This window comes from Apodemus sylvaticus, chromosome 10, assembly GCF_947179515.1.
Source record: "Apodemus sylvaticus chromosome 10, mApoSyl1.1, whole genome shotgun sequence".
NCBI classification, from domain to species: domain Eukaryota; kingdom Metazoa; phylum Chordata; class Mammalia; order Rodentia; family Muridae; genus Apodemus; species Apodemus sylvaticus.
This window is the reverse complement of record NC_067481.1, coordinates 94798578-94815083: the sequence shown is the minus strand read 5'-3', so window position 1 is coordinate 94815083 and position 16506 is coordinate 94798578. Positions and strand designations below refer to the sequence as shown.

Genomic DNA, 16506 nt, shown 5'->3' with positions numbered 1-16506 from the left:
AATTCACTGGCGCGGAGAGACGTGGGTGCCCTTGGACCCGGCACCTCATCCTGTGTAGTGGAGAGCCAGGCTCCAGAAATCTGGAGGTACACCCCCCTTCCCTATCTCCCTTCCGTCAGGGCTACGGTATGCTGGGTTATCTTTACTTTACAGGGCTGAGGGACCAACTTCCTGCTTGAAAACATCACCAACCTCAGCCATCACGTTGACACCACAGGCACACCTGTGCACACTCTGGGCTTCTGTACATGTGCAGTTATGAGAACAAGTCTATGTTTAGCACACTCGGAAGGGTTCTCAGAAGGACTGACACTTAGGCCAGGCCCTGAAGCCCTCCGGGCACTCCTCTGCTGTGACAGCCAATGCTCACCTGACTTTCATTTCATAGCATCCCATAACAGAACCCAGAGCATATGACTTAGAAGAACCCCCCCCCCCTTGTTGGGGACAGAGAGATATGCAGACAGACCGGCTCACGCTGGACTACCAGGGCTTTCCCCATCAGTGCAAATTGTTTATTGTGTTGGCTTCCATGGTGGCTGGGGTCATGGGACCGCTTTGGCTACAGAGCTAGGGATCTGGTCTGGGCAAAGCTGCTCTGTGGCCCTTGGGCTTCAAGGAGCAACAAGGCACAAGGTGAGACCGTCATCAGGTAAGCACCAGAGTAGGGAAAGGGATTGTGCCCGCCGCAGTGCGAGGGTGCAGGGACTTGTGCAGTCAGCAGGTCCAGTGTACTGGGAGGGGGAGGGGCTGACTCAGCACGCAGTCCATACATCCCTCGAGTGCACCCAGACGCTCCAGGATGGCTCCTTTCTGCCTGGTCAGACTCAGTGTTATGCACTTTCTGGAGACACGCTCCCTTCTGCTTTGGGGAAGCAGCCTCAGGTTCCAGCTACAGCCCTGAGCTTCATGACCCAAGGGACAGTGTAGACACGGGAGAAACCAGGCTGGACTGGACGGGCTAGGAAGCAGCACACCACACAGTGGTAGCTTCCTGTGAGAGGGTTCGGAGGCAGTACATGATGAAGGAGCCTCCTGAGGGACTGACTTGCCCGAGCTGGTCTAGGGAGTCTTACTTGACCAGATCAGATGAAGCACACAGTGAGAGGCAGGAGGCTGGAAGGTGCCCCCAACATGCTTGGGTAGAACCGGTAAGGCCATAGCTCCCAGAGGGCCAGAGTCACCAGGGCGAGCAGTGAGGTCAGCATGAAGGCCGAGGGCAGGCCAACTTTCCAAGAGGCTTCGTTTTCACAGTTGGAGTCTCTTCGTGTGCTCCAGCTGACACCACCTACAACTCACTCCGGTACCGTAGTCGGGAGAATCGGTCGCGGATAGCCTGGTCACTGTCTGAGCTGCCTTCGCCCAAGTGAATCACTCTACTGCCTGGGACAAGGTCTCGCACTTTGTGTTTGGTCACAGAGACCAGGCCAGGCACGTCTGAGCTTGCTGGGCCGGTCAGGAGCACATAGGCAGCGTGGCGGCTTGGCTCAAACAGGACCGCTGTGGGGGACAGTCAGCACTGCTCAGGACCAGCCAGAGCAAGCCAGGAAGGGAAGCCCTGGCCCCGCGCCTGGGCCCATGCTTACCATCAAAGGCCACAATGTTGGCGGACACGTTGGCTAGCTCCAGCAGGATGCCAGGCAGGGTCGGGTGGAACATATACAGGCTGTGCTGCATGTCTTGGGGATCCTGAGGTGAGAGCAGCAAGGGTTCCCACTCGCCTGTTGTTATCTGGGCCATAGCCACAGCTCAGCAGGCCTTTGAACTCTGGAACCTTCCCGGGCAGCTCTCGGGGTACCCTCAGAAACTGCTATCCAAGTAACCTTGTTCACAGCTATGTCTACCATGTCCCCCAGAAGGCTAACGCCCATTCCGAGAACACCTGCTAGCCCCTGCCTCCCCGCTCCTGGCCCTGGCTCTGTGAGCGTTCACCAGCACCTGCCCTCCCTATTACAGGTCTGCTTCTACCTCCGAGCTCCTCCAAGAGCCCCAAGGCCCTTCGGGACATTCCCCCTTGGCCCGCAGCCCACCAACAGGTCTGCACTCAGCTGTCTTCTGCAGGCCCAGCCCTGGCAGCTTCCAGGGGGATCTGGGTCCTGCCCCTCTGATCTCCCATCCAACATGGGGTATCCCAACTGTGCGACCCCGTACCATCTCATTAGTGCTCACGAGGTCACGGACGCCCCAGAAGAAGAAGGCTGAGCGGTGGTCTGCAGTCATCAGGCTTGTAGAGGGCGGCCCCCCGGGCAGGCTGGGGAGGGGCTGGCTCCACAGCATAGACCCAGTACTGAGGTCCAGAAGCAGGATCTGGGGAGGGTGGGGACATTATTGACAGACAGCCGCAGCTTACATAGGAATGTGTAGCCCAGCCATGCTAGCCACAAACCACCTCACCATCTGAGGGCAGAATCTCAGGCTCAGCACTGTGTGCTCATGAGCCACACGAGGGAGACTCTCGGTTCACAGTGAAGTCCAGCCTACCTGTCTATCAATGCTCGTTCCATTTTCAATTACCACAGCCAAGGTGTCTGGTTTGTAGTGGCCGAGTATAGGTTTTCTGAAAGGATTAAGGAAGAAGACCTCATAGAAGGTCTTGGTAGAGGGATATGAGATGAAGTTTTCATGGCTGCATGCTCCTGGATTAAAATGGAGCTACCTACACCAGGACCCAGGATGAGGGGCAGGGACCCAGGATGAGGGGCGGGGACCCAGGATGAGGGGTGGGGACCCAGGATGAGGGGCAGGGACCCAGGATGAGGGGCCTGGGACCCAGATGAGGGGGACAGGACCCAGAATAAGGGGCTGGAGACCATGACCAGCAGTTTCAGCAGCCCCTCTGAGGATCCCAGGACAGATCCCAGGACAGGCAGGAGAACACCGGACTTCCAGCCCACTGCCCATCATCCCTGCCAGTCAGCAGCACAGGCTGAGGCCCTGAGCAGGGGGTACCTGATCAAGCTCAGCAGTTACTACACATACCTCAGAACCTGAGTTACACCAAGAGTCCACCTGGGCATGAGATCTTGTCCATCCAGCAACATACAGGCCTCAGAGCTCACAAGAAGCAAGTCCTGGCCAGCTTTCCCGGGGACATTCATCAGGTAGCGAACTGTTCCAGAGCTAAACAAAGAGGTGGGGGTGGGGAGATAGACATAAGTGGTCTTTGGGATGGGCCCTTTAAGACAGGCCTGCTGGGGGTGACTTTCCTCAGGCCCCCAGAATATACCCCCATGTTTCTCAGTTCCCTGACTTGAAAGAACGAGCTTCTGTGTGTGGAGCAGGGATGAGCCTCCCATACCAGATTCTTCTCCAGACTGGGGGATGAAAGCCAGCGACTCAGATGTGCTGGGCAAACACTCTTATCACAGAGCCACCCCAGCCGTCTCGACTCGACTCTTTCTCTGCCTTTGTTTGCCAGTTTCTCATTTCCGAGTAAAGTACTCAGATGAGGGCCTCACAGTACTGCAAGGCCCTGGCCTGGCCGGCCTGTGCCCCCACATAAGGTTGTCCCTAACTAAGGCCTGTGTGTCAGACAAAGCTGTGCAGTGAAAGTTTTGGTTTCTTTAAAAACCCAGTTAGTTATGTTATGTGAATATTTTTTGTTTTAATCTCAGGAGTGGGATAGAGGCTACTTCAAAGCAGCTGATTATGATTTGCCTCAAATACCAGCAGGGATGTGATTTTTGCTAGCTGCAGATAGTTTAATTCTGGGGACTCTGGAGAAGGTTTAAATGGGAGAGCATCAAGGGGCCTGTGGAGACTGCTGCTGCCCCTGTTGCTGCTGATCCCGCTGTTGTGTTTCCTGGATTGCTGGTTTGCTATTGTTGGATTAAAGGATATTCTGATGATGAAGACTGGACTTGCCCCTAGGAACCCTATGTCCCTGATCATCAGGAAGTGGCCTACAGAGTTATACACTCCCTTTCCCCTCTAACCTTTCTCTCCTACCTAGTGTTGGGGAGTTGGAAGGGATTAGGATGGAATAAGGGTTGGAAGAGAAGTAGATATAAGAACCCAATAAAATAGCTAAACAAGTAGCTGGGCGGTGATGGTACACGCCTGTAATCCCAGCACTTGGGAGGCAGAGGCAGGCAGATTTCTGAGTTCGAGGCCAGTCTGGTCTACAGAGTGAGTTCCAGGACAGCCAGGGCTACACAGAGAAACCCTGTTTTGAACCAAAAAACAAAACAAAACAACAATAAAAAAGAAATAGCTAAACAAATATGTCAACAAACCTGTGCAGAAGCCTCCTGTGGGCAGAGCGATTGAGTATTTTCTCCCAGGAGGGGTCTTCCTTAAAATGGCCATCTCTCCCAGTAATTCTCTCATAGAGGCCCTTCACAGAGAAGCCACAGAGGGCACTTGCTATTCAAAACACAGAAGGGCAGTCACCATGGGGACCAGGTGCATCCATCAGTCCCACTTCTGGAACCACATGTGCCACACCTGATTTATCCCTTGGGCTTCCTGACAATTAAGCATTAGCTCACAAACAGGAATGGCTGCAAGGGCCAGTCACCAACTGCTCTGTATGCTTCTTTCTCTAGCCCCAAACCCAGTGTTCAGCCCAGGATCCCAAGAATGCAGCATCCAGCATACCACAGGGCAGGAGAATGTACTGAGCACCAGTTCTGGTCGCATGAAGGAGGGCGACACCATCTCCATCCACACCAAGGCTGCCTCTGTGGCCAATCTGGTACCCAGTGCTACCTGAATAGATAGCTCCACTGACCTGCATAGCAAAGGGCGGTAGGGGAGAGACAGAAGCAGCTCCATGGGTGGGCCAGGGGAACTTTAGGGTTTAGAGGAGAAGGCAGTCAACATTCACTGGGTCTGGGGACAAAGTACTTTGGAAAGAGTGACCGACACAGAACGTGTGTGGCTGTGCTGCACAGCCTGCCTGGGAGGCATGGCAGCTGTGGGATCGAAGCTCACCAAGCCACACATAGGCCCCTGTGCATTCTGCTACTCATGGGTGGTGTATGCTGCATGTGTGGACCTCAGGACACAGGGCCTCAGGAGGACCCACTGCTGGGTGGTCACACAGATTCTCTTTAGGGAGAGGTGGATGAGGAAGTAGAGAAGGGGCTTGGAGGCACGTGGGCCTGGGGTCCTTGAAACTAAGCTGATCACCTCCTGTCCCTCCTGGGTGAGGAGCAGTAGATCTGGAGCACCGTCGCCGTCGATGTCAGGCACCTGCAGCAGAGGGCTCAGGATGGAAGCGTTCCCACTAAAGCTGCTGGGATGGCTCCACAGGGTTTCTCCTAAAACCAAACACACAGTGGCTCCAAATCCCATGACAAAGGAATGGCAGACTCACAGGAGAACATCCATCCCTGGGAGCCTGAGGCCACTTCAGACACAGGAGTGTGCACAAGCAGCCCAAGGTGCTTCCTGAGGAAGAACAGGGACAACTAGGCCGCCACTTGAAAAAGCAGCTCATGCCTGCAATCTCAGCATTTGGAAGGCTTGTTGCAAGGAGAAGGCCTGCCTGGGCTACATAGTGAGACCTTGCAAAAACCTAAAAAGGCAGCAAAGCAGGGAGATGGCTCAGTGGTTAAAGCACTCGCCAGGCAAGTGTGAGGACCAGACTTCGGATCCCCAGGAACCCACAGAAAAGTTGGGTGGGTATGCCTTTCTCGCTCGGGCTCAGAACTTGCTCTAGGAGCAGAGGGGCTCAGGTCAGCCCTCCCCAGCCCAAGCAGGTATCTGTTACCTCACAGCAGGCAACAGTAGTTGTCTCTGCCAGCATCCTTAACAAGATGCAAACTGTGGTTGCAAAGACCCAGCTACAATATGGCAAAGCAGCTGAAAGAGGTGACATCATTGACTTCCAAATGGTCACACCCTCACTTGGTTCCTACCAAGTCACCAAGCCCTGGGCGAGAGCCAGGGCCGACCCCTCCAATGAGACCCATCAGGAACCGTCCCCAGGTGGCTGACCTGTGAAGAAACTGAGTGCGATGAGCGAACCAAGTCTCCCCACGAGGATACAGGCAGAAGACGCCTCGCTGTCCGGTGTCTGTGGCATGCCACACTTTACAAGGGCGACATCTTGGGCCACGGGCCTCTCCCAGAGCACGCTGCCATTGGCCCCTGACACTGCGGCCACAAAGGCACAGGGAGTGGAAAGACCTGGAGGGCAGAGGTGGCAGCCACTCTGTCAGTCTCAGACCGTGGTATGCCACCTCCTGTCTTCCCTCTTCTGTGCCTCAGCCACGTGACAGCCCATTTCCCTCAGTCACCCCACATCCCTGGGCCTCACAGGGCACTGTGGTGGCCCCAGGTGGAGTAAGGGAGCTGACAGTATGACCTCATCGATTCTATCAGGAAGAAAATATGATGAAGGGGTTCCAAGGCCCCAGACGAAAAGGTGAGCCAGGATAAAGAGCCCTCTTCCCGTGCGGCCACCACAGTAGACAGAACAGGAATTACCTTCATCAGCACAGGATCTGGTGAGATTGTTACTGCTGTTGGTATTTTTATAAAGAAAAAGAACATCCTGAATCTTGTCTCTGTTTATGTCTCCCAAAGCCAGAAAGTCATACGTGACTGAAAAAGAAAGGCCCAAGTTATGCCCCACGCAGCGCCATGCCTGTCCCTGGGAAGATGGAGTTGAATGCTCTGACTGGTTTGGTGTTCCCACTGTGCAGTCCCCTGCCACCAATAAGAGCAGGATCTTCCTTACTAGTCCAAGCAGTTTCTTCAGAGACAGGCAGATCTCTGAGTTTGAGGCTAGCCTGATCTATACAGAAAGTTCCAGGTCAGCCAGGGCAACAAAGAAAGATCTTGTCTCAAAAAGTAAGTAAAAAAAAAAAAAAAAAAAAACACACACACACAAAAAAACAACAAAACACAACAAAACATGAAAGAAATCTGAACATCTGTTCAGACGACGGCCCTCCAGGGCCAGCATGGGATGCTGACATCCGTGCCCCGCATCCTAGGACTCAGCTGTGAGCTTTTAGTAAAACCAAACATTGAGAAGGTGAAGTTGGACATTTATCATACTCAAAACTTCAAAATGGATCAGATCCTAATAGTTAAAATTCTATAATACAGGAGGCAGTGGTGGCGCACGCCTGTAATCCCAGAACTCTGGGAGGCAGAGGCAGGTGGATTTCTGAGTTCGAGGCCAGCCTGGTCTACAGAGTGAGTTCCAGGACAGCCAGGGCTATACAGAGAAACCCTGTCTTGAAAAAACCAAATCCAAAAAAAAAAAAAAAAAAAAAAAAGTCCCTTTATAACTAATACTAAAGTATTCAAAGTGAATACTTTAAAATATTAAATTTCAAATGAATGAATAAATGAAATAATACATTAATTTGTTAAAAGAGCAGGAGTTGGGGGCTAGGGTTGCAGCTCAGGTGGTGGAGTGAGTTCCTGCCATTCCGGGCGCCCTGGGTTCAGTCCCCTGCACCACATGAGGCCAAGTGTGGCTCACACACATTCCTACAATCCTAGCAGTTGGTTGGGGTGGGAGGCAGGAATTCAAGACCAGCCCGGATCTACAGTGTATCCAAAGCCACCTGAGGCTGAGAACTCGCCTCTAAATAAAAATTAAAAAGATAAAATAAAATAAAAAATTGAAAGTGTTCCAGTTGTTTTTCACAGGTTAATCTCACGGGCAGGAAACTGTGATATCTGCTTCAGCACTCGTGTCTGGTGCACTCGAGCGACTGGCACAGTTCTCCACGGCTGACGGCGCCTTCTCTAAGCCCTCAGCCAGGCCGTGTCCATTGAACTGCTTCTATTAAAGCCTGCCTTACCTGACCACGAGAGTGCTTCCAGTTCCCCTAAAGGATCCTAAAGTCTCCAGGATCAGAGGTAAACCCAGAAGCCACTCAGGGCTGACTGTCAAAGACCCCCGGACCAGGCCATGGCGAGGGACGGGTCCGGAACCCAGTGTGGAGGGCTCCTCCCCGCAGGCTCACCTGAATCGTTGTAGTCGAGCCTCCATGTGCCCTGAGAGGAAGGACGGTCTGGACACGGGATGATGAACGAGAGCACAAACACCACACAGAGGCAGATGAACAGGGAGAGGAAAAAGGCCACCGTGCGGCACCGTGACAGGCGGGAAGGCACGGGCTTGCTCTTCAAGGCACCCTCATTTTTCGGTAGGTTTCCTAGGTTTTCCTGTGATTTCTTGTCCTCACTCTTCAGGGGGTGTATTTCAGCTTCTAAATCCTTGTTATCCATCATTCTGAGCACATTCCAGAGCTTAACTGTGGTCACTGTGTAAGAAATGAAATGGGTAAGGCTGGCAGTGAGCTGCCGCACAGGGCAAATTACAGTTTTATCCCCTCCCCCCTTTTTCTAAGAGGAAACAGATTATTAATTAGCATTATTGTACGTCCCTGCCACAGCACGGAGCTCCCAGAACAACTCGGAGGAGACAGGTCTTCTCCTGCAGCTTCTGTGGGTTCTGTGGGTTCAGGGGCTCTAACTCCCAGGCCATCTCTGCTATCCTGTCTGTGTCTTGAGATGATGTCTCTGTCTTAGTCAATGTTACCATTGCTGTGATGAAACACCACAGCCAAAAGCAAGATGGGGAGGCAAGGGCTTCGTTAGCTCCCACTTTCCCCTCATCGTGGCGTCACTGAAGGGCGTCAGGGGCTGATGACACAGAGGCCGTGGAGGAGAGTGGCTGCACACTGGCTTGCTCCTCATGGCTTGCTCAGCTGGCTTCTTTCTTTCTTTTTTTTTTCCTTCCTTCCTTTTTTTTTTTTTGCTTTTGTTTATTTTTTTTTTTGTTTTATTTTGTTTGTTTTTGAGACAAGCTATCTCTGCGTAGCCTTGACTGTCCTGGAACTCACTTGGTTGACCAGGCTGGCCTTGAACTCAGAGATCCACCTGACTTTGCCTCCTGAGTGCTGGGATTAAAGCATTCATCTTGCTTTCTTTCTTTTCTTTCTTTCTTTTTTTTTTTTTTGATTTTTGAGACAGGGTTTCTCTGTGTAGCCCTGGCTGTCCTGGAACTCACTCGGTAGACCAGGCTGACCTCGAACTCAGAAATCCGCCTGCCTCTGCCTCCCAAGTGCTGGGATTACAGGCGTGCACCACCACCGCCTGGCTTCATCTTGCTTTCTTATAAATTCCAGGACCACCAGCCCAGGGATGGCCCCACCCACAATGGAAGGCCCCCATCAATCACTAGGAAAATGTGCCAGGGGCTTGCCCAGTCTTTTTTTTTGGATTTTTTTTTTTTTTAATTTGGTTTTGTCGAGACAGGGTTTCTCTGTGTAGCCCTGCCTGTCCTGGAACTCACTCTGTAGACCAGGCTGGCCTCGAACTCAGAAATCTGCCTGCCTCTGCCTCCCAGAGTGCTGGGATTACAGGTATGTGCTACCACCGACCGGCGGGGCTTGCCCAGTCTTAAGGAGGCATCTTCTTAATTAAGGTTCCTCTTCTTCAATGACTCTAGCTTTTGTCACCTTGGCATAAAACTATCCAGGACAACTGAGCCCTTGTCAACTTGATACACAAACACATCACTATTAAGTCACAACCTTTCCTTTCTTGTTCATCCGCTACAAATAATACACATTAATAAAAAACTCACACTATAAAACACCTCGCAAACGTTAAATGTCCCACAGTTTTTTTTTTTTTTACAAATTCAAACACTTTAAATGCTGTCTCTTCTAAAATAACCAGTCTCTTTTAAAATCCAAATTCTCTGTAAAACATTAAAATCCCATAAAAAAGAAAGGGTAAAAATCTCTCAATTGTGGGCTCCTGTAAAATCAAAAACAAATTAAGTACTTTATTACTTTATGAGGGAAGAATGTTTAATCCCAGCACTTGGGAGGCAGAGGCAGGCAGATTTCTGAGTTCGAGGCCAGCCTGGTCTACAGAGTGAATTCCAGGACAGCCAGGGCTACACAGAGAAACCCTGTCTCGAAAAAGAAAAAAAAAAAAAAAACAGGAAGAAAATGAGTGTGCCTTGTGTGGGGTGGGGTGGGGGCAGCACTCACTTCTCAATCCAGCAGAATCAGTTTGGTCTACAGAGTTCCAGGACAGCCAAGGCTACAGAGAAACCCTGTCTCAAAATGAAATAAAACAAACAAGCAAACAAAACAAAACAGGGAAGCAGCAGGGCACAGCCATGATCTGAACAAAGTAAAGCCAAGCTAACTGTAAACGTCTGCAATCCTTCCTCGGCCCCCTGGGCTCCTCCAAGGGGCTCGGGCCACCTCTCCAGCTCAGTCCTCTGCAGCACAGGCTGGTCTCCTAAGCTCGGGCAGGCTCTGCCCCATCTGGCTTCTCCAAAATGCCGGGGACTTCTGTGGCCACTGGGCTGCACTTTCACTAACAACCTCTGGGGCTTACTTCATGGTGGCAAGTCTCAACTTCTCTGCATGATCCCTTCCGTCCGGGGCCTACAACTGCTACTGAGGCTGCACCTTTCATCAACTGCCTCTCTTGGCCTCTTTTTTTTTTTTTTTTTTTGGATTTGGTTTTTTCGAGACAGGGTTTCTCTGTATAGCCCTGGCTGTCCTGGAACTCACTCTGTAGACCAGGCTGGCTTCGAACTCAGAAATCCACCTGCTTCTGCCTCCCAGAGTGCTGGGATCACAGGCGTGCTCCACCACCGCCCGGCTTCTCTTGGCCTCTTACAGTGCCAAGCCTCAGATGTTCTCCATGACGTCTTCATGCCTTCAAAACTTGGTTCCATCTTAAAGACTCTTACACTACTCAGCTCCATAGTGCCAGCCTGAGGTACAACCTTCCTTGGGCTGCCTCTGGAACACAGCTCCTGATTGCTGACCCCAAGGTAACACTTCCCAAAAGACTTTACCTCAGTGGGGCTGGTCTCCATCCCCTCCAATTGCTCAGCTCCAGCTGACCAGCATCAACTGTCCCCACAAACAAAGGTTTGACTTTAGTGGTTTTGGTCTCTTGTTAATCACAGGTGATCCTTCAGCTCCAGCTGACTGGACACTACAGCTCAGCTTCCTCATGCAAAAAGGTCCACTAGAGTCCTTCCTTAGCCACGCCCCACCTATTCCTTTTTTTTTTTTTTTTTTTGGTTTTTTGAGACAGGGTTTCTCTGTATAGCCCTGGCTGTCCTGGAACTCACTCTGTAGACCAGGCTGGCCTCGAACTCAGAAATCCACCTGCCTCTGCTTCCCAAGTGCTGGGATTACAGGCATGCGCCACCACTGCCCGGCACCCCACCTATTCCTAAGTCAGGCATGCAGATAGGAAAGGATGTGCACCAGTCTGATGAAGCCAATACCCTCACAAATGGGCAACCAAGAGATCTGTCAGAAAGCAGATTGCTCTGATGAAAACATTATCTTCAGTGGGGATGGGAAGGCAAAGTGGAAGATTCTAGAAGGACTCTTCCAAGCTTTACAGAAAGAGGAAACAGCTCCCAGGGGAGGAGACTATGACCAGCCGAGTGCTCAGGAGAATCTCAGACCTGCCGCCTGCAAGCTGTGCAGAGAGAGCCCTCTAGAGCCGGGAGGGGGTGGGGGTGGGGGGTGGGGGGGACTTCAGCTGTTCAGCTGCTTTTCAGCCTTCTCTGCTTCTGTGACCTTCACCCACATTCTTCTTAGAAACTAAGAAAAACTTATTCACCCCCTTCTGGGGTGAATAGATGTTTCCCCAGAAAAAGTCTGTGGCAAAATGTAGGTTCTGATACTAAGGTCCTGTTCACCAACTAGTTCTTGATCTGTCAGTAAAGAAACCATGGGCCAATTGCTGGGCAGAGGGAATGAGAGGGACTTCTGGGCCCTGGAGACAAGCAAAGAGATGCAAGGAAGGAGAGACAAGGTTCGCCATGCTTCTGATGGGGAAAAGTTGATCAGCATGTGAGATCTCGACACAGGCCGCTCCTACGGGCGAGCAGTCCGGGGCGTTCAGCAGGGACTAGATGTAACTGAGCAACTAAAGTTTAGGGCAGGCGGGAGGTACAGAGCTAAGAGTATTGATAAGGGTATGATGGCCTCGGGAGTTTAATAATGCCCAGCAATTGTGCCAAGAAGGCAAGGTGAAAATGAACAATGTGTGTGTCTGTGTCTTTTTTCTGTGGATTCAAGGGAAGCTGTGTGGGGGTTGGCAGTGTGGCCTGTTCCCGGTTTAGGTGGAGTAGCACAAGCTACACACAACAACTTAAGATCTAGACTCCCGTTTTAATGGAACTTTTTCATGAGATACGGTCTCACTATTTAGTCTTGGCTGGCTGGGAACTCACTATGGAAGACTAGGTTTGCCTTGAACTCAGAGATCCACCTGCCCGTGCCTCCTCAGTGCTAAGTTAAAATAACATTAAAATACTATTAGTTATTTTAATACTGGGCTGGGCAGTGGTGGCACACATCTTTGATACCAGCACTCACAAGGCAGAGGAAGGCTGATCTGAGAGTTCAAGGCCAGCCTGGTCTACAGAGTGAGTTCTGGAACAGCCAGGGCTACAGAGAGAAACCCTATCTTGAAAAACAAACAAAAACACAAATGAGATCTAGAGTGAAGGTAGGTTCTGGGGTAAAGCCTTGCTCCTAAGTATGTGACCTGAGACAATGATCTGATTTGACTGTACCTCAGTTTCCTCACTAGTAAAAGAGGCACATCTACTTTAGAAGACAATAAAAATGTTTATTTGTTCTGAAACAGGGTCTTGCATAGTCCAGGCTGCTCTCAAACTTGTTGTCAAGGCTGGCCTCACCTCTTATCCTGTTTCACTCTAGTGCTAGAATAATAGAGTTACGGAAGGCGGAAAGCTGACGTGTGGGTCTGGGAATTGAAACTTGGTCTTCTGGAAGAACAACAACTACTTAACAGCTGCCCAACTTCTCCACCCCCATGGTTTTTGTTTTGTTTTTGAGATAGGGTCTTACTATGCGACTCAGGCTGAGCCCACGCTCACAATCTGCACTGTTCAGGAGTTACAATCATGTCTTATCATGTAATATTTTTTACCACAACAAAATCTGTGTACATTCTCCGGAGTACTAAATGCTCAGTTCTTGAAGGTCAGAAGAGGCATTCCTATCAGAGGCAATGAGCTGGACACAAGGAAAATCAAACACTGAGTCACGCCTGGCACCTCATTAACCCCGGGCACCCGAGCCGTGCGGGGTTGGGCAGCTGGCCACAAGGAAAGATAACCGGGGAAAGTCAGCAACTGCACCTGGCAGGGTCAACAGCAGGGCCCCCAGGTGAGGAGAGAGCTGGGAGAAAAGCAGAGCTTCGGCAAACAGCGCCACGGACACAGGGAAGGAACATTTGAAATGTGTCTTTGGCAGAGCAGAGAGGACCAAATGAGAAGCCACATGCTAACATCTTGGATTCTGCCTCTAAAGCTCGGGAAGCTTCACACTCTAGGCAGGAAACTCTAGCCCGAGCCTGGCTGCCGGCATCACCTGTCTGAAGCCAGAGCATCTTGGTGCTGCAGAGACAGGCTCCATACCGAGCCCTGCATGGTGGCTCAGACCCGCAATACTGGCATTTGGGAGGCTGAAGCAGGGGACTGTCCTTGTAGAAGGCCAGACTAGCTATGGAATCAGACCCCATCTCAAAAACAACAAAAAACCTCCACACATTGGGTGTCAGCCAGGGTTCTAAGAGTCTGGATACACGGCCCATCTGTCCTCAAGGTCCACGTTTCCCAGACCTACCTGGTGGGTGGGGCAGCCGAGGGCGTGTTCAACAGACGATCCTGGCCAACTGCTGGGGCATCTGCTCATTGGTCTTGGGGGGTCTTTGTCTTCATAGGCCCAGGCAGACCTAAGGGGTTGGAAAGCCCTCAGTAAATGCATTTCAGGTCACCGATGACTGCAGCAGGTCCTGCCACAGCGATCCACACTACAGCTACTTGATGCAATGCCCCATATTATCTAAGAGCCCTCCAGGGTGGGGTCAGAGTTTTCCTAGGGTCTCCCGAGCAGCCAGGTGGAGAAGGACTATTGGGCGCCTGCCTTCTGTCCATCCCCTTTAGGCACTACAGATTTAGCCATTATCGTTCATGCAATCAGAGAAAGGCTGCATTTCTCCTCACTCCACAGTGGAGCCTCCTCTCCTTATTGCCAACCAGGAGAGGTGCACAGAGGGACAGGAGAAGCCTCCCTGGAATCGGCTCACCCAACATGGGTCTGGAGTCCTTCTTTTTTGGCAATTCTCAGGAAATTTGTTGCTCCTAAGTACAGACCTCAAGATACTAAACTATTGTGTGTATGTGTGTGTGTGTGTGTGTGTGTGTACACGTGCGCGCACGCGTAGGCACACACACACAGTTCTGGGGACTGAACCCCAAGACTTTGCATACCCTAGCCACAGCATGCAAACTCTGAGCCGCAGCACCAACCCTCTTTTCCTTTTGTTTTTCTTTTGTTTTCTTTTTGGAGTGGGTGGTAGTTTTGAGTCAGGACCTCACTATAAAATACTGACTAGCCTGGTATCATTTATAGACCAGGCTAGCCTCAAACTCACAGAGAATCATCTGCTACTGGGCTAAAGTTGGGGGCCGGGTAGATCTACAAAGGGATTTCCAGGATAGCCAGGGCTGTTACACAGAGAAACCCTGTCTTAAAAACAAACAAACAAATAAAACAAGAAAACTAGCTTAAAAATTCTCAGTAAAGGGCTGGAGAGATGGCTCAGCAGGTAAAGAGCACTAACTGCTCTTCCAAAGGTCCCGAGTTCAAATCCCAGCACCCACATGGTGGCTCACAACCATCTGTAATGAGATCTGGTGCCCTCTTCTGGTGTGTCCAAAGACAGTTACAGTGTACTTACATGTGTTAATAAATCTTTGAAAAAAATTAAATTAAATAAATCTTTAAAAAATTCTCTGTAAAGTCAGTGGTGATAGTGCACACGTGTAATCCCGCACCGGGGAGGAGGAGATGGAGGGTAAAGGGTTTAAGTCATCCTCACTACAATGAGTTTAAGGCTAGCCCAGGCTATCTATGTATGATCTTGACAGAAATCAAATAAAAATCCTCAATAAAGTAAAATCTCAACCAATCACCATAAACTCCAAAGAGATAAAATATGAACATATTATGTATATTTGTGATTTTTGTTCTTTTTGAGCTGGTTCTCACTGTGGACCCAGGCTGGCATGGCCCCAGAGATCTGCTAGCTCTGCTTCTTGTGCGCTGGGTGGGGCTAAAGGCCCTTGGGAAAATAAGTTCTCGCTGGGTGGTGGTGGTACATGTCTTTAATCCCAGCACTTCGGAGGCAGAGCAGGCGGATTTCTGAGTTCAAGACCAGCCTGGTCTACAGAGTGAGTTCCAGGACAGCCAGAGCTACACAGAGAAACCCTGACTGGAAAAAAAAAAGAAAAAAACACGTTCTCACTACTGTGCCTAGGTGATTAACATTTTAGTTTAGTTTCCTTTTTCCCTTTTAACACTGTCGATGCCTTTTTATTCAGAATAAGCAGCTTAACAAAAAGAGGACAGTTAAAGTAGAAAATTATAAAATATTTTATTTTGGCAGGTTCCAAAGCACCCAGCAACAGTCCCGACTACTGGAGAAGTTTGGAGCCAGCCTGCTCAACAGAGTGAGACCCTGACTCGGAAATTCACTCCGTGTTAAAGTCTGGGGGAGGGGCTGCAGGTGCCATTTCCTGCCTTGAAGAAGACTAAGTTTTCAAGTAGAAACAGCAGGAGGAGTCAACAGAGGAGGAAGCCGGGCAGAAAGGCCTCCTGGCCACAAGTAGAATTAAAATTGGCAAACCGGCAGGGACTCCCTGTGCCTGGGATGACGGTGACCCTTCTGTGTGGCTAACCACCCGGCTTTCCCGCCTTAGCAGCTGCCACCCATACCAAGAATGAAGTCCTGTCTCAGAACCTGTTGCACACTGTAATGACCTCTGGCAATCACAGGCCGAGTGCGTAACTGACCTGGAAGGGTATTTGCCTGGATGCTCGAATCCCTGAGTTTGAGCCCCAGCACAGCACCCCCCCCCCCCCACGCGGGGCATGGTAGCTTATACCTGTGATCCAGGGGAGGCAGAAGAAAAAGCATCGCAAGTTCTAAGTCATGCTCACCTCTTCAGAGCTATAAACTGGCTGCACAAGACACCCCCTCCCCCCTCATAGGGCAGACCCCGCCCGTGGCCAAGCTTTACAGTCTGAGTGTGATCCCCGGGCTACACACAGTAGGGCGAGGAATCAGCTCTTGCAGACTTGTCCTCTGACCTCCGCACATGCGCTGTGGCACATGCACACAATACAGTCACCCACTCATATGTAAGTAAAAAAAAATCAGCAGGGCGGTGGTGGCGGACGCCTGTAATCCCAGCACTTGGGAGGCAGAGGCAGGTAGATGTCTGAGTTTGAGGCCAGCCTGGTCTACAGAGTGAGTTCCAGGACAGCCAGGGCTACACAGAGAAACCCTGTCTCAAAAAAACCAAATCCAAAAAACCAAAAAAAAAAAAAATAATAATAATAATAATCAACCACGATCAGGCATGGTAGCATGTAGCACGTGATAGGCCTGGTTTCTTGCTATTCTTTGATTCTTGCTCCCTCCCCGCCCCCACTCCCTTCT

The 16506-nt window shown here is 50.8% G+C and overlaps 1 protein-coding gene across 2 annotated transcripts in view; it reads right to left on the bottom strand.

Moving 5' to 3' along the window:
• Window positions 1-473: 473 nt before the first annotated feature.
• Window positions 474-16506, bottom strand: part of Fam234a (family with sequence similarity 234 member A) — a 30355-nt gene continuing 14322 nt past the window's right edge. For both annotated transcript variants that reach the window (XM_052196304.1, XM_052196303.1), the window contains exons 2-13: window positions 13626-13734; window positions 7935-8234; window positions 6436-6552; window positions 5944-6135; window positions 5134-5264; window positions 4600-4732; window positions 4236-4365; window positions 2980-3120; window positions 2482-2557; window positions 2152-2307; window positions 1587-1689; window positions 474-1500 (exon numbers count right to left, since the gene is read on the bottom strand). In XM_052196304.1, coding sequence (XP_052052264.1) covers window positions 1289-1500; window positions 1587-1689; window positions 2152-2307; window positions 2482-2557; window positions 2980-3120; window positions 4236-4365; window positions 4600-4732; window positions 5134-5264; window positions 5944-6135; window positions 6436-6552; window positions 7935-8202 — 1659 coding nt within the window. In that variant the 5' untranslated portion in view covers window positions 8203-8234; window positions 13626-13734 and the 3' untranslated portion in view covers window positions 474-1288. The remainder of the gene's footprint in view (window positions 1501-1586; window positions 1690-2151; window positions 2308-2481; window positions 2558-2979; window positions 3121-4235; window positions 4366-4599; window positions 4733-5133; window positions 5265-5943; window positions 6136-6435; window positions 6553-7934; window positions 8235-13625; window positions 13735-16506) is intronic.